Here is a 24,037-nt window from a genome sequence, read left to right as displayed (position 1 = left end):
TTGGTTTCATTTGGCATTCCCTCGGTGGTCTCTCTTTCCTGCCAAATGTTTTAATTGTTGTCTTTATGTTTTGTGTGTGTGTATTGGGTCTGGTTTTAATTACTTTTGTTGGTTTTAATGGTCTTTAAGATGTGATTTTATTATGTATGTTTTAATTTGTTAGCCACCTCGGTGGCCCTTATGCAGAAAGGTAGCATATAGATTTTGTAAAATATTCACATTCCTTCATCATTCTCACTGACTTTAATACAGCTCGCAAAGGAGGTGTCCGTGACGGAGTGCGCGCGTCCTTTAAGGTAGAAGCAGAAGAGCTCTGCAAGCCCAAGAGACAACGTCTGAACCCACCCAAAGCTCTCTTCTCTTGAAAAGGGATTCCCACGTGCTCTCCCCAGCTGCCCCTTATTCCTGGAGTTGCTTCTCTCTCAGCCCCCCCAGACCCCCTGTCATGATCTGGACTGTGCAAGTAAAGGCCTAGCAGGCCCAGGGAGCCTGAGTAGAAGTGGGAGGAGGCCAGGCCTACAACTCCCAGAAGCCCCTGAGAGGTTTTGGTGCCAATTTTAGCCAATCACAGAGAAAGGGGACTTATAACAAAAAAGCTGGTACCAAAGAAGAGCCGTTCTTCCTTCCAGGAGAGCAGGGCCAGAGGGGAGGCTGCTGTTGGGAGAGACCTTCACCCTGAGAGGGAGGGTGAGCAGACTCAGGCCCCACTGAGACAGTGAGCTAGGGACTGTGAGTCTAGTTGCATTAGGGCATTTGGTTTCTTTCCCCTTCACCCACGTATTGCTATTGTTCTTGCACCTTGTTTGTTTTCCCATATTGGGCTGACCTCCTGTACAAATAAACCTTTTATTTGTTGTTTACTCTGCCTGGTCCTCACGCCTGTTATTCGGCCAAGTAAGGGAGGTCTGAAGGTCTTGGGAGGCTGGCTCTGGGCCTTCTCAAGGGATCCTAAAACCAGAGTGGTGGCAGCATCAGGTGACACCCCACCTGAACTGTGACACCCCCATTTTTATAAACGTAGGGTACCTGGCTCCTCAGTCCGCCTTCTCTCAGCCAAAGTGTAAAGCGCACAGTGCCACGTACGCCGACGGGACTGTGATAGTAATAATTGTCCTTGTCTCTTTGTTTGTCCTCCAGCAAATGGTGATGAGCCTTCGGGTCTCTGAGCTGCAAGTGCTGCTGGGATACGCGGGAAGGAACAAGCACGGCCGCAAACACGAACTCCTCACGAAAGCGCTGCACCTGCTCAAGGCCGGCTGCAGCCCCGCCGTCCAGATGAAGATCAAGGAGCTGTACAGGCGCCGGTTCCCTCAGAAGATCATGACTTCCGCAGACCTCTCCCTCCCCGCCGTCCACTCGAGCTCCCTGCCGGCGGCCTTGTCGCCCACGACCATTCCACAGCTGGCCTACGACGGCCACCCCGCCACGTCCCCCTTGCTTCCCGTTTCTCTCCTGGGACCCAAACACGAACTGGAACTGCCGCACCTTACCTCAGCACTCCACCCCGTGCACCCGGATATAAAGCTTCAGAAGCTGCCCTTTTACGACTTGCTGGACGAGTTGATAAAGCCGACCAGTCTAGGTAAAGTTTCATGCATCTTTAAATAAATAAATAAATAAATAAATAAATAAATGAATAAATCAGATGCTGTTGTTGTACATAGAATGACAGCAGGGTTTCCAGGGCGTATCTGGTACCCAGCAGGAGCTTCGGGTGTGGGGGCATGGTGAAATCGGCACCGTTGCGTGTCGGGGGTGTCAGACACATGGCCTGTCCAGGGCTCCTATCTGGCCCGCAAGCAACTGGTGCTTTTCTCAGCCCGCGAGGGAGAAAGGATCGTGGAAGCACAAAAAGCGCCCCCTGTAGGTTTTGGAAACAGCCTCTCTGTCAGGCTTTCCCCCCAGGCCCGCGGCTTCTGTGGGTAACGCAAGAGGGATGAGAACTGGGGGAGGGGGCGGACCTGGGAGAGCCAGGCTTTTGTGGGTTCCCCAGTAAATCAGTTGCTTTCACTGCTAGGAATCTGTCAAGCCCCGCTATGCTGGGCTTACTTGGGTTGCCATAATTCTGGGGGGGAGGGCATTCCTGAGGGTGGGGTTGAGTGTCTGCGGGAGTGATCGAGACCTTTGCTTCTAGAAGGTGTAACTATTCCACAAGTCATCCTCTTCCTCCTCCCCTTTCGCTTTCCCAGGGGAAGGTGGCCTTGAACACATTCCTGTGCCATCTCGGACTCTAGATTACCAGGACATAGATCTCTCCTGGTTGGCATGGCAATGTTAGGCGGAGTATGTATGTGACGTATTCTTGGGGGGATGGATGGGACCCGCTTGAATTTTCTATAACAAGCTTCTACCCGCCCAAAGTCTTCAGTTCTAACACAGTGACTTTCTGGATCTTGCATATAACTCAATAAACTTTCACTGTCAAAAGAGAGTTGTTGAGTGTAACTTTAGAGCCAGTTTGGTGTAGTGGTTAAGTGTGTGGACTCTAATCTGGGAGAACTGGGTTTGATTCCCCACTCCTCGACTTGCACCTGGATGGATGACCTTGGGCGAGCCATAGTTCTGATAAGAACTGTTCTTGAAAAAAGAGCAGTTCTGTCAAGAGCTCTCTCAGCCCCACTTACCTCACAGGGTGTGGGGAGGGGAAGGGAAAGGAGTTGCTCTGAGACACCTCTGGGTAGTGAAGAGTGGGGTATAAATCCAATCTCTTCTTCGACTGGGAGTCTGACAGAATCAATTACTTTTCTTTGTATTTTGATTAAAAAATAATATTGTTAATTGAGTTTGCCTGTGTCTTTTAAAAAGTTTATATCTCCGGTACCTGGCATTACATTTTATGGCACACATGGCCCAGCCTGACAAAGTGACGCATATGTCAGTTCTGTCCCTCCGGCCCTCATAACAAACGAGCTTGACACCTCTGAGTTTTTGGCAATTCGCCACTACTGGGTTTCCCCTGGAACGTCACTACTGGGTTTCCCCTGGAAGTGATATCATGCCCCAGATGACTTTAATTTTTCCCCCTCCCACCGCCGGTTGGAGCAGTGACTGATAAGGTATTTTTCAGGTATAATCTTGGCTCAGGTAGGTCCGACTGCACACCCTTATTTGTGATGACTGGGTGGCCATTCTGCCCATGTCTTAGGTGAGCTTGAGAGAGACGGATTGGAAGGCCTGAAGTGGCTTCCATTTTGAGCATGTCCAGGTTTTAAAGATCTTAAATGTTTGTTTGGAAAGCCAAATGGCTTATGTAAATTGTCACTTCCTGCCTGGGTTCTAGCCAGTCTTCAGAGAGTCTGGTTTTCTTCCTCTGGAACCCTTTGGAGTGCCAGAAGGATTCTGGTTTCCTGAATGCTCTTAGTGCTCCTAGGTGGCTTCCTTTAGAGACTCAAAAGATCTGGCTCCTGGCCTCTTGGGAAATGGATCCTCATGTATTTATTGCTTTCAAGTTGTACACTTTATTTTGCCTGTAGAGTTAAGTAACTTTTTAATACCATCTCCTTCTGAAGTGTTGTAATCACCTAGCTTTGCTTCTGTTCTAGTTGTTGTAGTTTAAATTGATATTTAGGTGCATCAGTTTTAGATGGTTTAGGGATTCTATCCAGCTTCTTAAGAACATAAGAGAAGCCAATGTTGGATCAGGCCAGTGGCCTATCCAGTCCAGTACTCTGTGTCACACAGTGGCCAAACGAGGTGCCATCATGAGGTCCACCAGCAGGGCCAGAACTCCAGAAGCCCTCCCACTGTTGCCCCCCCCCCAGGCATCAAGAATACAGAGCACCACTGCCCCAGGCAGTATTCCATCTATACCTTGTGGCTAATAGCCACTCATGGACCTCTGCTCCATATGTTTATCTAATCCTCTCTTGAAGCTGTCTATGCTTGTAGCAATCACCACTTCCTGTGGCAGTGAATTTCACGTGTTCTAAACCTACTGCTCCTTAATTTCATTGAGTGCCCAGGAGTGCTTGTATTGCAAGAAATGGAGAAAAGTACTTCTTTTTCTACCTTCTTTATCCCATGCATAATTTTGTAACCCTCTATCATGTCACCCTTCAGTTGTCTTTAACCGTTCTTCATAGGGAAGATGGTCCATCCCCTTAATCATTTTAGTTGCCCTTTTCTGCACTTTTCCCAATGCTATAATATCTTCTTTTGAGGGGCGGTGACCAGAACTGTACACTGGCTGATTTGTTTTCAGTTCCCTTCCTAATTCCAGCATAGCATTTCCCTTTTTTAATTGTCATTGCACACTGAGTCCACATTTTCGGCGAGTTATTTACCATGATTCCAAGATCTCTCTCCTGGTCAGTCTCTGCCAGTTCGGACACCATCGATGTGTATTTATAGTTAGGATTTTTGGCTCCAGTGTGCATTACTTTGCACTTGCCTGCGTTGAACCCCATTTGCCACGTTGACGCCCACTCGCCCATCCTTGACAGATCCCTCCGGGGCACTTCACAGTCCTCCCTGGTTCTTACCGCCCTGAACAACTTAGTGTCATCCGCAAACTTAGCCACTTCACTGCTCACTCCCAACTCCAAGTCATTAATGAACAAGTTATAAAGCACCAGACCTAGTACCAAGCCCTGTGGTACCTACTGCTTACCACCCTCCACTGTGAAAACTGCCCATTTATACTCATTCTGTTTCCTATTAATTAACCAGTTTTTAATCCACAAGAGGACTTGTCCTCTTTTCCCATGACTACTAAGTTTACTTAGGAACTTTTGATGAGGAACTTTATCAAAAGCTTTCTGAAAGTCTAGGTGAACATCAAAAGCTTTCTGGAAGTCTGGGTAAATCAAAAGGTTTCTGGAAGTCTCTCTTGAGGACGAGAGAGAGATAACACTCACCTCTTGGATGGGTTGTGGGAAGCGAGGTGTCTCTGTTCTGCTGTCTGAATCCCACATCTCTTTTTAAAATGTATGTAATGGAGGAGGAGGAAGAGGTCTATTTAACTCCCAATTTCTGCCTTTACTGATTACTGCACATTATGTTATCACTTTCGCATACAGAAGCACAGCAGACTTTGATTGTCTGCAAGACAATCCATCGACTCCTTTAACGTCAAAGAGAACAGGGTAGCTAAATTAGATTCTGAAGCCAAGAATAGCAGGGAATTATCTGTTTACTACTAAACTGTTTTCAGCACCTCTCCTCTTGATTCTTTGCCCGCAAAGTGCTGCCGTTAATAAGAAGGCCATGGTTGCGTTGACTGCAACCAACTTAGAGGGATTTATGTTCCGTCTGGCCCCGGGGGGGCTGTTGACAGGCCTGGTTTTCTAATGAGAAGTCTGGGTTTCCAATCCGAACTCAGTGGACCGGAGTATCTGGGACACAGTTGCTTTAACCATTGCAAAGTTATAGCTGCTTTAACTACAGCAACTTCCACTACCGTTCGCTGATGGGAGCAGATTAACACTGAGGAGAACTTTACACAAGGATCTGCAACCCACACGAATGTTCCTTGTGTGCTGCGTCTGCCACGCCCGGAAGCAGTCATCTGTAACTCTCATTCTGCAATGTGGGTTGATCAGGGCTTTTTTTTGTAGAAAAAGCCCAGCAGGAACTCATTAGCATAATAGGCCACACCCTGACACCACAGCTTATTAGCCTATTAGGCCGCAGCCCCGTGTTGCCAGAAGTGTGGTCATCCAGCCACACCCACCTTTTGCTTCTTATTCTGCTTACCTTGTTTGTTGTCAAAACCCAGGGCCTTTTTTTGTAGCAGGGACTCCTTTGCATGTTAGGCCACACACCTCTAATGTAGCCAATCCGAATGAATTTCTGCTGTTGGGTGTGGCCTATTATGCTAATGAGTTCCTGCTGGGTGTGGCCAACTCAGGAGCCAGCCGGAACTCCGTTCCTGTGCGTTCCTGCCCAAAAATAGCCCTGGGGTCGATCTCTCCTGGTTCCCCCCCATAACTGCCTGCATGTATAAAATATGTCAAGTACACTCCCTTGCAGTTGGCAGCGTTCCCCCACTCCCTAGTCTGGTGTAGTGGTGAGGAGCATGGACTCTAATCTGGGAGAACCGGGTTTGATTCCCCACTCCTCCGCATGTGGCTGCTGGGGTGACCTTGGGTCAGTCACAAGTTCTTTCAGAGTTGTTCTCTCAGGAGCAGTCCTCGAAAGAGCTCTCTCAGGGTGTCTGTTGTGGGGAGGGGAAAGGAAAGAAGATTGTGAGCCGCTCTGAGACGCCTTTGGGTAGTGAAGGGCGGGGTATAAATCCAATCTTCTCCTCCTCCACCACCACCACCACCGAACATGGTGGAAGGACATTGCTGTTTCCAGATGACGTCCCTCTGGTTTTTGTCCCATAGGATCTATTGGTGGTGGAGGAAAAAGCTGCCGAGTTGCAGCCGAATTACGGTGACTGCATAGGTTTTTCAGGGCAAGGGAATTCAGAGGTGGCTTGCTGTTGTCTGCCTCTGAGTAGAGGTCCTGCACTTCTTTGGTAGTCTCCCATCCAAATATTAATCAAGGCCAACCCTGCTTAGCTTCCAAGCCCCGGCTGGCCTGAGCTATCCAGGCCAGGATCCGTTAGTGTTGTGTTAAAAGAGGGCCAAGCGAAATGGGCTCAGAGCATCCGCTTCTCCCAGTTTCAGAAAGGGTTATGCTCCGCTAACCATCCACGTGACCCGGCCTTGTAAAAACATGGACTGATCTTGTAAAGTAATCCATTTTAAAGGGGTCTGTGTGCGTGTTTGTGTATGAGTTTCTCCTCCGGGATCGTTCAGGAGGCTTTTTGGAGAAGCCATCTTGGCTCTGATTTGCATGCGAGCACGTCAAGGTGGATTTGTGCCTCCTTTGTTAATTGCTGGAAGTGATTCTGGCTGTTAGTTGTAACCATCTCCCGAGGAGCGTTCCTTCCACGTGAGTGGCTCTTCTGTTGGAAGGAGGATTCAGAGACTGCTCAGTGGAAGTGATTATTGTCCTGTCTAAGCTACGTAGCAATAACAGTGTGTGTGGGGGGGATGGGGGTTATATTCCAGTTGATACTAACCCAGGGGTGTCAAATACCCCTTAACAATGGAGGCCCAGGTAGCAGCCACTGCCAAGGCAGCCTTTTCCCATCTGCAGCTGACTAGGCAGTTGGTTCCCTTCCTCGAACGTAATGACTTGGCAACAGTGATCCATGCTATGGTTACCTCGAGGTTAGACTACTGCAACGCTCTCTACATGGGGCTGCCCTCGTTTCAAATTTGGAAGCTGCAGCTAGTGCAAGATGCGGCGGCCAGGCTGTCGATGGGTCTCACCATACAAGACCACATGCAGCCTGTCCTGAAGGCACTGCACTGGCCGCCAATAGCTTACCGGATTCGCTTCAAGGTGCTGTTTTTGACCTTTAAAGCCCTATATGGTCAGAGGCCTGCCTATTTGAGGGACCGCCTTTCCCCATATGTGCCCCAGAGAGCGCTGAGGTCAGGAACACAGAACCGCCCGAGAGACGTCAAGTTGGCCGCTACAAGAGCCAGTGGCAGCTCCATGCTGGTGGAATGAGCTCCTGGATAACATCAGGGCCCCGCGGGACCTTTTACAGTTCTGCAGGGCCTGCAAAATGGAGCTCCTCCACCAGGCCAATTAGGAGCTGCCACCGGTGAGGGGGCCACAGGAGACAGCGCCACAGACGTCGGCACCGCCGGAACACATCTTGGACCACATAAAACAGCAGTTGGTTATTGCCTTTGCTTGTATAGTGTATGCCGCCAGCTTCATTGCCATTATTACTAGTACTACCTAGTGGTTATGTAGTCCTACTTTATTAATGTACTTTAATGTGTTTTATCAGTCCAGTTATCTAAACAGAAAGCCATACAGATTCTGAAGTGTCTTTAAAATAAATATTTGGCATTTGAGTTACACGGACGTTACCCATTTAGCGTCTCTGCTGAATGGGAAAATCTCAGATTCTCTGTGGAATTTTCATGTAGTGATACGAAGGTATTTACAGATCTGGGCTAGTTTTTAAAGGGTTCTGCCAATGAAAACAAACGTGTAGAAACAGGCTGGGCCAGTGTGGTTGCAGTGCAGTTGCTTCTTCTCTCTGAGAGTGGCTAATGTGGGAATGCTCCAGCGGAAGTGACTAAAGAATAGGGCAAGAACCTTCAGCGTGATGTAATCCCACATCCTGTTTCTGGCAGCCAGAATTTGTTTTCCATGGCTTGGAATGCAAATTGTTGTTTCAAACTGTAAGGAACTTGTATACACTTGGAATCCATGTGCCCAGCTGTTGGGTCAAATAGGAGTTTAATTCTGGTGACCAGAGGAAAAAGCCTTTCCGTCCTCTCCACTGTAGGAACAGTACATTTTTAAACTGTCGGCAACACAAAGGGACTGAGCGCCCTTTTCAGAATAGCATCCATGTCATGCATTGGAGGGAGGGTTTTTTAACAGTGCATGTCAGCTTGCATACGCATAAGTGGTAAATGTTTGGGATATGGGCGTTTTCATACATTGATGGACATCTATCCAGATCTATTTAAAAAAAGAAAATTCTAACCGAAGCAATCAAAACCATCGCCATAAAATAAGTGAGAGCCCAGACTCTAAAAACTCTCACCGAAATAAATACATAATTCAGCCCAGTCAAAATAAGCCCTCGGTAGCCCTACAGAGACTAAAGCTAGTGCAGTCTTGCTAAGAAGAAGTCAGCAGTAGTTGGAGTTAATTTTTGAGACCGTCCAGGACTTTTTTTTGTAGAAAAAGCCCAGCAGGAACTCATTAGCATAATAGGCCACACCCAACAGCAGAAACCCATTAGCATATTAGGCCACACCCCATGTCTTCCTTTGGCTTGCCCGGGCAAGCCGGCCCTTAGACAGGCCGGGGAAGGCACAGGAAGGCATTTAAATCCCTCCCCGATCCTTCCAGGCCCCTCCCCCGGCCCACCCGCCTTGGAGTCACCAGGGGGGGTGTCGCTCTCCAGGCCTTCCCTCTGTAGCCAGGCACACGCAGAGGTTTTGGCTTTAGTGGGCGTGGCCAACTCTGAAGCCAGCCGGAACTCCGTTCCTGTGTTTTTTTTTCCTGCCCAAAAATAGCCCTGAGACCGCCTCTCCCCATATGAGCCCCGTAGAACATTGTCTCCTGGTAGTCCCTGGCCCTAGGGATGCCTGACTTGCCTCAACTAGGGCCAAGGCCCTGCGGGACCTATTACAGTTCTGCAGGGCCTGCAAGACGGAGCTCTTCCGCCGGGCCCTTAGTTGAGGCAACAGGCATCCACTTTGATTTGGCCTCCCCTCCAGTAACTGCAGATCCTAGAAACTGGATTGGGGACCACACTATCGTCTGTCGAGGCATGTTGTTGTTTTAAATGCTGGTGATTTTACTGAATTAAGTGGATCATTATAATATGGTTTAATTGTAAATCTGTATTAATTGCAGACCTATATGTTGGCACCCACACTGTGCCCACAATGGGGGGAGGGTGGGATACAAGTCTAATAAAATTAAAATAAAATGAAATAGAGGCATGTTGCAACGGAACCGCCTTGCAGACTTCTGCACAACTCGTCTAGCAGGCCATTGCACAAGGTGGGTGCCACCACCAGGAAGGCTTTAAGACACTTTGGGAGGCCATCTTTGCTTTTTCTGCCGCTTTGTCTCCAGCTTGAGATAACTGGTTCCCAGGCTGTGTTATTGACCAGCTCCGTTCTTGTGGTGATAACTCTGGAGCACTTTGAGTCTTCATCTTCAGCGGTTGCTTGGACTCCACTGGGTGACGCTGCTGTGGCAGTGGTAGTGTTAGAGGCTGTCGCACCCAAGGACGGCAAAGGTTTCCTCTAAGATGACTACCGAAATAAGCTTGCCTCTCTGTAGGGTGCATGAGGCTACTGTGTGTGCCAGGGGTCTCCAGTTATGGCCCCACAACTTCTAGGGGAGGTTCCCAAGGGCAACAGAAGGCTAAGAGAAGGGCCTCCAGAAAACAGCCAGCGTAGAGAATGCTTCATCGGCCATTGCGGTGAGGATCCGGGTGTGAGTGACGCGAGTGAACGGGGGGGGGGGGGGGGGGGGGGTTAAGTCCGTAGGAAGCGTGACTGAATTCCAGGCACACAGTCAAGTGGTGCTACTGAAAAGCTTGTCGTCGTTGACTTCTCTGCCACTTGCCGTGGGCCGTGCAAAATGATTAAGCCTGTCTTTCATAGTCTTTGCAAAAAGTAAGGTAAAAAGGTAAAGGTTCCTTTGCTCGAAAGCCAGTCGAGTCCGCCTCTAGGGGGCGGTGCTCATCTCCGTGTTAAAGCCGAAGAGCCAGCGCTGTCCGAAGATGTTTCCGTGGTCATGTGGCCGGCATGACTAAACACCAAGGTGCACGGAACGCTGTGACCTTCCCAATGAAGTGGTCCCTATTTATCTACTTGCAATGTCTTGCTTTGGAACTGCTAGGTTGGCAGGAGCTGGGGCCAGAGACGGGAGCTCACTCTGTCATGCGGCACACCTGGGTCTCGAACGGCTGAACTACTGACCTTCCACAGCCTGCAGTTCTGCGTCTTAACCACTTGAGCCACCGCAGCTCAAAAGTACCCAGATGTGATATTGATTGAAATTGACGCGGACGATGCGCAGGACGTGGCCGCAGCGTGATGTGAGGTGCACGCCAACGTTCCAGTTCCTCAAGAATAATGAAAAGGTGTGAGTTTTCTGGTGCAGACAAAGAGAAGCTGGAGGAAACTGTTAGGCGGAGAAGGAGATTAGATTTATACCCTGCACTTCGCTGCCAGAAGGAGTCTCAGTGCGGCTTACAATCTCCTTTCCCTTCCCCTCCCCGAAACAGACACCCTGTGAGCAGTGTTCCCTCTAAGCTGAGTTAGTGTGAGCTAGCTCACTTTTTTAGCCTCCAGCTAACACATTTTTGTCTTAGCTCAGGGAGGATGGCTCCAGAGCAAACTAATGTATGCAGTAGCCAAATTGCTCACTCACAACTTTAATGCCAGTAGCTCACAAAGTAGAATTTTTGCTCACAAGACTCCACAGTTTAGAGGGAGCATTGCCTGTGAGGTAGGTGGGGCTGAGAGAGCTCTCTTGAAAACTGCTCTTGACAGAACAGCTATGAAAGAACTTGTGACTGACCCCTGGTCATACCAGCAGCTGCATTTGGAGGAGTGGGGAATCAAACCTGGTTCTCCCAGACTAGAGTCTGCGCTCTTAACCGCTACACCAAACTGCCTTCAGTAATCATGGGGCTTTTCCTGTTCATGAAGTGCTGATTGTTATAAATTATGTAGCCTTTTCTACACAGCAAAGTGATCGTTAGAATATGTGTCCAAATCCTTTGTCTCTTCCTACCATAAATAAAAACAATAAAAATGTATAAACGAGGAACAAAACGAAACAGCCAGCTTAGAATCTTGGGTACACTTCTGAGGCTGCGGCCTTTGCCATCAGTGCGAGGCACACTGTTCAACTAGAATTTTGGCAGGCAGGTAGATCTTCAAAGACAAACTTGGCCTCTTCTGCCTTTCTTGGAACCTAAGATATTCAGTGATAAGCTGAACAAGGAGAAGAAGGTGGCGGCTTCATTTATGATACCACCCCGAGGGAGGTGGCACAGGAGGAACAAGTTCCAAAACCCAAAGGAAGCCTCAGTTCCACAGGTGCTGTTTTTGCAAACAATTCTTAGTCCCAGCATCTTAAGGAACTGTTGGCTACCTTGCCAATCATAAAGCAGCATGTTACGTGCCTCCCATTTTCTGGACACCCTCACTGTAAAGCATTTTCCCAGGGGCGCATAATATAGCCATGCAGAGATTTCAAGCTTGGCAGCTTGTTGTAGTTTTGCCGCGCCCTTATCAGAGCTCTCGTGGGAGTTTTTATTGCTGCTGGTTATTTCTGATGGCGGTCCCCAGGTGTTCGAGCTGGGAACCATTCTGTTTGCCCAAGTGCCTGCATTTTTCACAAACAAAAAAGCAGTGGTTGGAGCCAATCCTCCCTTTTCTGAACCTTTACTCCCGTTGAGACACCCTAGTCTCTGCCTGCCTGTCGGGCCCCGACTGTGGAACAGGCAGCATTTGTGAGAATGCTACCTTGGATTTTCATCATCTGCCTGGCAACCTCAAGACTGCACGACTAGGCATCTCGACATGAGCACCAACATGCCCCATGACCAACAGCTTCTTGAGGTGCCAACAGACCGTCTAGACAGTGCACTCCATCTTCATCTGTTGCCCTGGGCAAGCAAGGAACATTCGTGAAGAACTCCTCTCTCTACGTTCCAGAAGGTCGCATTGCCCCCTGTCAAGAGTCACACATCCCCAGAGGAGTATCCTTGGCTGGAAAGGATATAGGTTTGCCATCTGAGGAGCGAGTCCCACCTGAGCAATTATTTCCGTCTCCTTCCGAACCCTGAGATCCTCGTTCTCCCTGGCAGTGTCTCTATCTGTATGGCCGTGTGAGGCCTCCAGCAGGTCCCTGAAAGTCTTGTCTGTACCCCTCTCTAGGTCTCTGCTTCACCGGGTCAGCAGCCTTAGTATGCAGGGTGTGGACTCGTTCCCCGGGAACCAGGAGCTTATCTCATCAAGTGCACAGCACACCCTCCACTTTTGCCCAGCGGTCAGGTGGTTGTACGTATGACCCTCCGTGAAACTGACTGGGTAGCACTCCTGCATGCTGGCGTTCTGGTGGTCCAGAGGACAGTTGTCAGCTATGCTGCCATGGGGGTTGGGGAGTTCATTCTGTGTCTGGTTAATTGCTATTGCATTCCTATCTCTGCTGTTCTGCCTGTGCCGCAATGCTTATCTCTACAGATGTGCAGGAGGATGTTGTGTTCGAGGTTGTATTATCTGGAAGACTCCTATCCACCGTGAGAGACTACTACTTCCCAGCTTTCGCCACCTAATGGTTTCATAGCTGGTCCCGCGCGCGGGAGGGTAGCTAATTGGCCCATGCCGTGGGGGGGGGGTGTTGCATACGAATGCCCTATTATGTTCAATGGGTTGCCGCCATTCTTAACAGTGCCTGTGTTACTGCATCTATTTGTTGTTGTTCAGTCGCACAGTCGAGTCCGACTCTTCGCGACCCCATGGACTAGCTCCCGCCAGGCCCTCCTGTCTTCCGCCGTCCTCTGAAGTTTGCTCAATTTCATGTTCGTTGCATCTATGACAGTGTCTAACCATCTCATCCTTTGCCGTCTCCGTCTTCTTTGGCCTTCAATCTTTCCCAGCATCAGGGTCTTCTCCAGTGAGTGCTCCCTTCTCATTTGGTGGCCAAAGGGTTTGAGCTTCAGTTTCATTATCTGGCCTTCCAGGGAACAGTCAGGGTTGATTTCTTTTAGGATTGACTGATTGGATCTTGCAGTCCAAGGGACTCTCAAGAGTCTTCTCCAGCATCTATAGCTTTGCAATAAAAGTATAACCGTTCCTGAATGCGTGTACTTCGTTGTAAGCTGTGGGTTCTGACGACAGTGAAAACTTCCATTTGGATTTGAGTCAACTGTGATTATGGACCATGGAGGCAAGCCTTGCTTTGACTCCAATATATAATAATTGTGTGCTGTCAAGTTGACTCATGGCAACGCCAGGACCGTGGGCTTTTCAAGACAAGAGATGAGCAGAGGAAGTTTGCCGTTGCCTTCCTCTGCATAGCAACCCCAGTCTTCCTTGGGTGGGAGACCACTGAGGAAGGGCCTGGGGTTCCTATGTAGAGGAAGGCACCTCTGCTCATCTCTTGCTTTGCAAACCCCATGGTCCTGGGGTCTCCATGTACAAATATACATATGCAAATATTGTATATTTGAGTCATCGGTAAGGTTTACATCCCTGGCCCATAATCCTGCTTCTGTTTTACAATTCCTATATTTGATTTTGTGCATTATCGTTGCTGTTTTGCCAACTGTGGAATATTGTGGAAAGCAGCCTGTAAGATTTGTAAACATATGCATAAAGGTAAAGGTTTCCCTTGCTTGAAAACCAGTCAAATCCGACTCTAGGGGGCGGTGCTCATCTCCGTTTCCAAGCTGAAGAGCCAGCGCTGTCCGAAGACTTCTCCGTGGTCATGTGGCCAGCACGACTAAACACCGAGGCGCGCAGAATGCTGTTACCTTCCCACCAAAGTGGTACCTATTTATCTACTTGCAGTTTCTTGCTTTCGAACTGCTAAGTTGGTGGGCGCTGGGGCCAGAGATGGGAGCTCACTCCGTCACGCAGCACTCGGGTCTCGAACTGCCAACTAACCTCTGAGCCACCGCGGCCCTTTTTAAACATATGTTTATAGGTGTATTATTCCAAGAGCTGCTCTGAAGAACAGATTTATAATATCCGCTAGTCCTTAGGGTTGATGCCCCTCTAGAGGTCGTTTAGAAGCACAGATTTCTATAAGCAGACATTATGGCTTCGTTCAACAAAATGCATAGAAATGTCCCATAAGATGGTTTCAGAGGAGAGCCATGCTGGTCAGCAGTAGGAGAGTTAGATTCTTCAATAATAATAATAATAATAATAATAATAATAATAATAATAATAGTTTTCAATTTATTAATCGCTTTCCCCAGTGGGCTCAAAGCGATTTACAGTTACACATTTTAGACAGGGGACTAACAATGTTCATAGGGGATAGGGAAGACAACATATATTCATCTAATTGCACACGCCGTTACTGCACAGTGTAAACGTCTTCTGGCTCGGCTCAGTCATTTTCCGAACAGCTGCTTGTCGACCAGGCTTTAGGACCCGTATGTCAATCGCCACACTGCCACCTCCTGGCCGGAAACATCCACTGCAGGGATTTTGTAGCCGATAAGTTCTTCCGCCTTTTCCGAACCTCGACCAGGACGTCCCGACCGTCAGCTAACACTCTCCCACAAGGAGTCAAGGCCCCTTGCAACTTAGAGACCAACAAAGATTTCCAGGGGATGAGCTTTTGAGAGTCCGGCACTCGGACCCCGAAAATCTTACTGGTCTCTAAGGTGCTACTGGACTGAAAGCTAGAACTGTCCGGTTCATAACTGACCTTTCTTAAGGGCCCATGGCAGGTAGCAGTCACTGTATCTAAGCAGAAGGGCCTTGTTCCCACTGTAGCACTCTTACCAAAGATCTGGAGGGATGAGTGAAAGGACAGGTTGAAAGTTCAAACTGGCTTGCATGTCTGTGTGAAATAGAAAGGTGGCCATTTTCTCTTGGAGTCTCGATCTTGGAATCGCTGTGGCCAAGCTGCAAGCCATGGTTAAATACGTGCATTTGTGGGGGCAGCACGACTTGGTCATGCCACGTGCCGAAATCTCGCAATCGTGTCAGTGCATCTCTCGCTCGCCGTAGTAGCTTGTACTATAATAGTGTGCTGTCTCTAAACCAGGTCTTGGCAAATCCTAAGTGCCAGGTCGTCGTGACACTTAGAAATTTTATTGTATTTTTAGCAACGGTTTGACTGTAGCTTTGATTGGCAATTCCCGGTGGAAGTACAAAGCTTGTTTATGATCTCACATCACGGTATTGTGTTGCATTGCATAAGAAGTAATGTGCGTGAAATTCTAGTCGTCGCTTGTTTCCGTACATACTTAACTTTACCCTGTTCAGCGGTGGTGGATGAATGGATTTCTTTTACCAGTTGCTTTCCCTGCCGGCTGCAATATGCAATTAATAATGGAACCATGAGAACTTGGTGCGAACTTAGTAGGGGGTTAACTTTTTCGTTGTTGTGGTTTGTGATTTCAGCTGGGGTTACTCCTGTATCATATATCTAATCCCAAACACTGGCTCCAGAATGCAGACTAAAAAACATTATGGGGCCTTGTATAGTTAGGGGAAGATACAGAGGAACGCCTGTCCCAACTAAAGATTTCCAGCAACTTTGAAGCGGGGGGCAGGGAGTGTTTCTCCATTTTTCTGAATTTTTTTGGAAAATAGGAAAATATTATATTATTTTGTCAATCCTCACTACCGATTTATCGATTTAACAACTTCAAGTGTATCTTTTATAACTTAATAGGCCTATAAAATCATACCATTTGCCATTTTTATCTAATGTAAAAGTATAAATACCTTTGTTTTCTATGAGAAAAATTGCAGGTACACTAGAGATGTGAAGGCCCGGAAAAAACCCAGAAAAATTCGGGGGGAAACCGTTTTTCCCCGTTTTTTCCCTGAAGCCTTTTTTGTTTTTTTCCGAAAAATTGGAAAAAGAAAAGAAAACAAAAGCAAAAATTGATTATGGAATGTTTTATTTTAACATGATGAATAAAATATTTTAAGACAAGGTGTTCAAATATTTTCCAAATCATTTCTAAAATATATATATGGTATCAGATTGATCTAATTTATGTGCAATGAGGACAAGCAAGTCCTAGGTTACAAACTGAACTCTCCAATGCAAGAAAATGCATTTCTTCTTTTACGGAGGTGCTATTGTCAGAAGAAAATAAAAAGGTTTCAGTTTTGTTTTTGCAGGTGGGTGGATATTCTGTTTGTAATAATTGTTTGGATACACTCTATTTTTAATATGCTAGTTGTGATAATTTCATGCCAAGTAAAAATATCTATAGTCATATTTTATGTTCCTAAAGTAACAGAATGACTTTCAATGTAGAAAAGACAAAAGAAATGCTAATGTAGCATTTTTTCAATTTTTCCAAAAATTTCCAGGTTTTTCCGGGGGAAAAAAACGGGGAAAAACCCGGAATTTTTCCCGAGCGTCAAAATTTCCGGAAATTTTACATCTCTAAGGTACACCCAAATATTTTCAAACTGCTGGACCTTATTTTACCAGAGCACATCTGTCTTTAATTTTTGCTATCTGGAAGGTAGGGAAAAAATTGAAGGTAGAAAACAAATTCTGTAATTTGTAGTAAGCAAAATAAAGTGTATTTGAGCAGAAACTGTTTACAGTGGAGCAGTCACAATAGATAGGACTACCTGAATGTCTGGATATTAAGCTAAACTTTACAACATTGAAAACAATGGACTCTTTAATAGTACATTATCATTAAAGACATTGTAATATATTGACCGCCAAAATTATTTACATTTAAGCATTCTTGAAAATATTGTATATGTCTGCAGTATAACAGTTTTTTTCCCCCATGCTTTCTCAAATTTCCCAGCTTTCCCACTGGAAAATCTAATAAGGTCCTCAGACAGTTTGAGCATGAAAACCCTTGCCTTAGGAAGCATTTTACTCATTCTAAAAGAGGAGAAGAGGGAGATGGAGGAGAGATTGGATTTATGCCCCACCCTTCTCTCGGCATCTCAGAGTGGCTTACAGTCTCCTTCCCCTCCCCTCCCTATAACAGACACCCTGGGAGGTAGGCGGGGCTGAGAGAGTTTGGAGAGAACTGTGACTGACCCAAGGTCTCCCAGCTGGCTACATGTGGAGAAACGGAGAATCAGGCAACCTGGTCCTCCAGATTAGAGTCTGCCACTCTTAACCACAACACCAAACATATTTCATTGGAGGTTTTTTCAAAATCCCCTCAAATTGTCAGGTTTTTTCTGTTGGGAAAAATGGGGGGGAGGGTTGTCGTCTCTGGAAAACAACAACAAAACCCACAACCTTTCCTCCTGATTCTTTTTTTAAACCCTTGGAACCTTACGTGTCTAGTTACAACCCCCGCATCAGTGAAAAGAATGCGCTGGGACTCTCCTTTCGATGCCCGGCTGATTGACAGGAGGGCTGTCGAAGAAGGGGGCTGATTGAGGCAAAGGAAAGGGGCAAAGGAAAGGGGGAGAAATGGGGAAGGGGAAAATGGGAGGGCGGGGTCAGGTGGGAATTCCCTCCCTTGCAGGTTTTGTGGGGCCCTGGCTTATTGACATGCGTTGTTGTTGTTGTTCAGTCGCACAGTTGAGTCTGACTCTTCGCGACCCCATGGACCAGCTCCCGCCAGGCCTTCCGGTCTTCCGCCGTCCTCTGAAGTTGGCTCAATTTCATGTTCGTTGCATCTATGACACTGTCTGACCATCTCATCCTTTACCGTCCCCGTCTTCTTTGACCTTCAATCTTTCCCAGCATCAGGGTCTTCTTCTCCAGTGAGTGCTCCCTTCTCATTGGGTGGCCAAAGTATTTGAGCTTCAGTTTCATTATCTGGCCTTCCACGGAGCAGTCAGGGTTGATTTCTTTTAGGATGGACTGATTTGATCTTCTTGCAGTCCAAGGGACATGCAAGAAGACATGGGTACTGCATGCACATTTGTTATGGTTTTAATAAGATTACAAGAAACTGTGAAGAGGTTAGGATTAGGTTTTGTGGCAGGAATACTTAGTAGATAATGTAATTGAAACCCCGAAAACTGAAAAATTAGTCTGACTGAAAAATGAGAAAATTTGTCAAGGGCCATCTATATGACTACTACTTCCTCAAGGGCATCCCATGACGCTGATGGGCAGTAGGCTCAGGACGGACCAAAGGAAATGCTGCTTTACACATAGAGTGATTCAAATGTGGGATTCGCTGGACAGAAGATGTAGTGATGGCCACAGCAATGAGCAGCTTTAAAAGGGGATTAGTTAGACTCATGGAAGGTAGGTCTGACAGTGGCTACTAACCATGGCGATTAAAGGGAACCTCCACATTCAGGGGCAGTCAACCTTTGAACCCCAATGCCAGGAGGCAATGTCATGGGAAGGTCTTAGCCTCTATGCCTTGTTTGTTGGTCCTCCAGAGGAACTGTCTGGCCACCGTGTAAGACAGGATGCTGGACTGGATGGACCACTGGTCTGATCCAGCAGGGGTCTTCTGGTGTTCTTCTCAGGGGAAGGCCTCGGCTTATCTGCCCTGTTGTTAGACCTCCAGAGGAACTGGCTGGCCACTGTGTGAGACAGGATGCTGGACTAGATGGACCCTCACTGGTCTGACCCAGCAGGGCTCTTCTGATGTTCTTATGAAGGCCTCGGCGTCTGTGCCCTGTTGTCGAACCTCCAGAGGAACTGGTTGGCCATTGTGGGAGACGGGATGCTGGACTAGGTCGACCTCCACTGGTCTGATCCAGCAGGGCTCTTCTGATGTTCTTCTCAGGGGAAGGCCTCAGCTTCTCTGCCCTGTTGTTAGACCTCCAGAGGAACTGGTTGGCCATTGTGGGAGACAGGATGCTGGACTAGGTCGACCTTCACTGGTCTGACCCAGCAGGGCTCTTCTGATGTTCTTCTCAGGGGAAGGCCTCAGCTTTTATGCCCTATGCCCTATGCCAATGGCTCTCCAGAAGAACTGGTTGGCCACTGCGTGAGACAGGATTCTGAACTAGATGGACTATTGGTCTGATCCATCAGGGCTCCTCTGATGTTCTTACTTCAGTGTTTAAGCAGGAAGACAAACATTTTCTTGTTTAAAATTAGGCATGGATTTATCAGTTCACGGAGGACGCTTCCTTATTCCAAATAAGGCAGAGCTTATTGTACCATAAACCCTCTCCAGTGGTTAGTTTCTTCAAGATCCATTTAGTAATCACAGTGAGCTCTTAGCTTATTTAGGGATGGCCGGTTGGCTAGGGGAGATGGATTCTTAGCTAATAAATTGAGCAGATGGCCATTAAGACGGAGTGTTGCAGTCCAGTGCAGCCTGACAGGCACGGTCCTCCTGAAAGATGGAGGGAGAGCATTCCTGAATGATTATCGGTGAGCTTTTTCCAACACAGCAAGGAACATTTTACCAGAGAAAGATTGCATTGCTATATTTAGCCACTGGCTATTACCAAGGGAGAGCAGGGCATATTTAATACACGCTTTTAAGCTGAAGGAAATACAGGCACATCTCCTCTAGCTTCAGTTAACCATGGCGGGAAGATATTTTTTTTAACTTCCTTTTTTGTGTGTGTGCGTGCTGACATGTAATATTACACATGACTAGTTTTCAGACGTTTCTCTCCTGTGGCTATAAATGCATTTCTCAATCCTAAAGTACATAATTTACATAAATGTGTTATTTATATCGTCTTTTCTTCGGCTCCTCTGTTTGCGCGGATTCCCGAAGGGTTGTCTTGTTAGTCCGTTTCAGCCAAAACAACAAAGAGAGTCTTGTGGCATCGTGAAGACTCAGGCTTTTATCGAGGCAGAAATTTTTGTGAGCCAGGATCCTCTTATTTTTTATTTATTTATTTTATTTCGTTTATACCTCGCCCTACCCGCACGCGGTCTCAGATCCTTCTTCTTCAGATCCCTGCCTTATGAAGGTTATATCGCCATAGATAAGGGGGGGGGGGTTGTCCGTAAGATATCACATGTTAGCTAAATCAGTGGGTGTCTCAGGCGTACATCCTCACACAGCCATGGGTCTTGCTTGGGTGTCTTTTGTGCCAAGTGGTCTCTCTCAAATGAGAAAGCTCCTGTTTAGTGGGAAATACTTGATGGGGTATGGGTGTCTTAAATATGAGTGCTTGTTGGGGGGTGTGTGTGTGTGTGTGGAAGGGCGATTCCTGAAATGATATCCTGGGGTTTTTTAACATCTAATCTTCTATGGTAGTTAAAATTCTGGGGGGTTTTAAGTACCATATTTAGTCAAAAACTAGATGACTCTGAATGTAAAACAAGCCTCCCAGTGTTATACATTTAAAAATTATTAGTGGATTACTGTATGTTATATGCGAATGTTAAGACAACCTGCCTTTTTCAATGGTGTGTGTGTCTAAAGTGCCGTCATAGAATCATAGAATCAGAGCTGGAAGGAGCCACAGAGGCCATTTAGACCAACCCCCCGGGCTCAACACAGGATCAGCCTAGAGCAGGCATGTCCACCAAAGTGCCGGTGATCTACCACCATGAAAATAAAGTCTCAAATTAGTCTCAAATTAGATTTTAACCCATTAAAGTTGGGTTCCACCCCCCCCTCCCCATTTATAATGCACCTTCTGTCATTGACTGGTAAGCAAAATAAGCAAAAACAAAACAGAGAGACGATGATCCAGAAATAATTGCAGACATTTTTTTTTAAATTTTTTATTGAGTTATAACTTTCTTTTAACTGTGGGGCTGGTGATCTACCTCTGACCCCTCCGCGATCTACTGGTAGATTGCGATCTACCTGTTGGACATACCTGGCCTAGAGTATCCCTGACAAGTGTACTGTGTTTTCGTCAGTCTCCCCCCCCCCAATAATAAGCAGTAAATGGGCCTAAATCCATAGATAACATAACTAAACTAAAAATAACATCTGTGTCCCTTTTAGTTTGCACGTGAGGAAAGGAAGCTCGTCAGCGTGTGTTGTAAAGGCTTGTGAAAAGGCAAATGATTTTTTAGTTATACCCTCCTCCTCCCCCTCTGATCTGAGCTAAGCAGAACTGGTGGGCTTCAAAAAGGGTTGGTTTGCAGATGACGGCTGGCAGTTTGGCATTGGTATGTTGATCTGATGGATTTTTGGTGCCAATTTGGTGTTGTGGTTCAGTGCGCGGACTCTAATCTGGGAGAACCAGGTTTGATTTCCCACCACTCCTCCACTTGCACCTGCTGGATGACCTTGGGCAAGCCATAGTTCTGTCAGAGCTGTTCTTGAAAAAGAGGAGTTTCTGTCAAGAGCTCTCTCAGCCCCACCTACCTCACTGGGTGTCTGTTGTGGGGAGGGGAAGGGAAAGGAGTTTGTAAGCCGTTCTGAAACTCCTTTGGGTAGTGAAGGGCAGGGTATAAATCCAATCTCTTCTCTTCTTCTTTTTAATATGCCAGGTGGCAGAATTTGGCAGACGCTGTTTTTTTGATGAGATGTATGGCCCAGTGAAAGGTATAATATTAACTGTCATGATAACTGCAGTTGTTCCTGAAGCCGGCAGATGAATGAACAGTGAAAGTTTTAGCTGTTAATCTTTTTGTGTGTGTGTGTGTGGGGGGGTATTGTGATCCCATCTATTGCCTGGTACTGCAAAGTCCCGTTATTGTGAAACTACAGACTGTTAGAAAGCCTTGCACTAGGGGAGAAAAAGGAATTTGAGACAGCCCGTGAATGAGCGAAGAAGTTCTTTTACTCTGAGCGCCACGTAGTAATAAGTCGTAGTTAAACGTTAAAATGTTTTTTAATGGTGTGAGATACTCTTTTAACAAACAGGCTGGTTTTTAGAATGCTGGTGTGATGTGCAATCTTCCCTCTAAGCTGAGTTAGTGTGAGCCAGCTCACCGTTTTTTAGCCTGCAGCTCACACATTTTTGTCTTCGCTCAGGAAGGATGGCTCCAGAGCAAACTGATTTAGGCAGTAGCCAAATCGATTGCTCACAACTTTAATGCCAGAAGCTCACAAAGTAGAATTTTTGCTCACAGGACTCCACAGTTTAGAGGGAACATTGGTGATGTGTTGATGCCCAGGTGGTGTTAGCCGGTGGCTTCAAGCCAGAATCCGTCAGCTGTATCGATACTTTGAGATTTCCAGCTGCCTTTTCAAAGCTTTCAGCGGGGCTCCCTCCATCTTGTAGTCCTTAAGACTTCCGTTTTCAGCTCTGTGTCAAACGTCATTGTTGTAAAAATGTCAATTCCTTGTACATCTTGCTCCTGCATCTTCAAAAGCGTCTCTTGAAACAGCCTTCTGTTTTCTTTGGAAAGCTGCGAGTCTTTATCTCCCAAAGAGAGATTGCTCTTCCATACGGTTTCTTCCTGATGATAGACAAAAACGTAGCTCTGGTCTTAAGTCTCCCTGAATTTTCTGATGTGCCTTGGTGACTCTCACAAATGCCCCGGCATTCCCCCGAATTAATAGACAAGGTGAGCCCTTCTGTCTATCGAATGGATGTTTTGGGATGCTGTTTGTGCGTGTCCACTCAAGTCTGCCTTCTTTCCCCGCAGCGTCAGACAACAGCCAGCGGTTTCGAGAAACCTGCTTTGCGTTTGCCCTCACACCGCAGCAAGTGCAGCAGATCAGCAGTTCCATGTAAGTGGCCGTGGTCTTTAAAACACCTTCCAGTGCAGTAGGTCTCTCTGTTTCTCGCTCTGTATAGGTTTATTTTATTTTATTTTCAGGATGCATTGTGACGTTCCCTCTACGCTGTGGAGCCTTGTGAGCAAAAATTCTACTTTGTGAGCCACTGGCATTTATTTATTTATTTATTTATTTATTTATTTATATCCCGCCTTGCTTAAAGTTGTGAGCGAGCGATTGGGCTGCTGCATCAATCAGTTTGCTCCGGGGCCCTCCTTCCTGAGCTCAGGCAAAAATGTGTGAGCCGGAGGCTAAAAAAACTGTGAGCTGGCTCACACCGACTCAGCTTAGAGGGAACACTGGTGGCAGCTATTAAAGTCTTCTTAAGAGGCATGCAGGGAGGGTGGAATTGGGGAGAAATACAAGGCAGGGAACGTGGCAGGAGCTCAGGGGAGGCTGTTGATACGACGCAGAAAGGGAGTCTAGACAGGCAAGTGACATTCCTGGCTCTGGCTGCCTGCATTGTGGTCTGAGCGGCCTCTCCTAAAGCAGCGCACAGAAGAAGTCGTGAACCGCCTTCTCTCACTCTGGAGCTCTGAGCCGACTGCCGTACGGAAGCACCAGTAAGCCTGGTAGTCACACAACTGGCCCATGAACACGCATGAAGCTGCCTTCTACCGAATCAGGCCTTTGGTCCATCAAGGTCTGTCTTGTCTACTCAGCCTGGCAGACGCTCTCCAGGGGCTCAGGCGGAGGTCTCTCACTCCTGCCTGGTCCTTTTTAACCGGAGGTGCTGGGAATTGTACTGGAGGCCTTCTGCTTGAACATAAGAGACGCCAGTGTTGGATCAGGCCAATGCCCCATCCAGTCCAGCACTCTGTGTCACACAGTGGCCAAAAACACCAGGGGCCATCAGGAGGTCCAGCAGTGGGGCCAGGGCACTAGAAGCCCTCCCACTGTTGACCCCCCCCCCCAAGCACCAAGAATACAGAGCATCCCTTGCCCCAGACAGAGTTCCTATAAGAACATAAGAGAAGCCAATGTTGGATCAAGGCAGTGGCCCATCCAGTTCAACACTCTGTGTCACACAGTGGCCAGAAATACCAGGGGCCATCAGGAGGTCCATCAGTGGGGCCAGGACAGTAGAAGCCCCTCCCACTGTTGACCCCCCCTCCCAAGCACCCAGAAGGCAGAGCATCCCTTGCCCCAGACAGAAGAACATAAGAGATGCCAATGTTGGATTAGGCCAAAGGCCCATCCAGCCCAACACTCTGTGTCACACAGTGGCCA

At 47.3% G+C, this 24,037-nt stretch overlaps 1 protein-coding gene across 1 annotated transcript in view; it reads left to right on the top strand.

Moving 5' to 3' along the window:
* The first annotated feature begins 1,137 nt into the window (after positions 1–1,137).
* Positions 1,138–24,037, top strand: part of PIAS1 (protein inhibitor of activated STAT 1) — a 50,945-nt gene continuing 28,045 nt past the window's right edge. The window contains exons 1-2 of the mRNA XM_015414598.1: positions 1,138–1,582; positions 22,675–22,759. Of these exons, the coding sequence (XP_015270084.1) occupies positions 1,141–1,582; positions 22,675–22,759 (527 nt within the window). The 5' untranslated portion in view covers positions 1,138–1,140. The remainder of the gene's footprint in view (positions 1,583–22,674; positions 22,760–24,037) is intronic.

The sequence above is a fragment of the Gekko japonicus genome, unplaced genomic scaffold, assembly GCF_001447785.1.
Source record: "Gekko japonicus isolate JY-2015 unplaced genomic scaffold, Gekko_japonicus_V1.1 scaffold698, whole genome shotgun sequence".
Lineage (NCBI taxonomy): Eukaryota > Metazoa > Chordata > Lepidosauria > Squamata > Gekkonidae > Gekko > Gekko japonicus.
The sequence above is the reverse complement of the archived record's forward strand: the minus strand, read 5'-3'. Positions and strand labels throughout refer to the sequence as shown.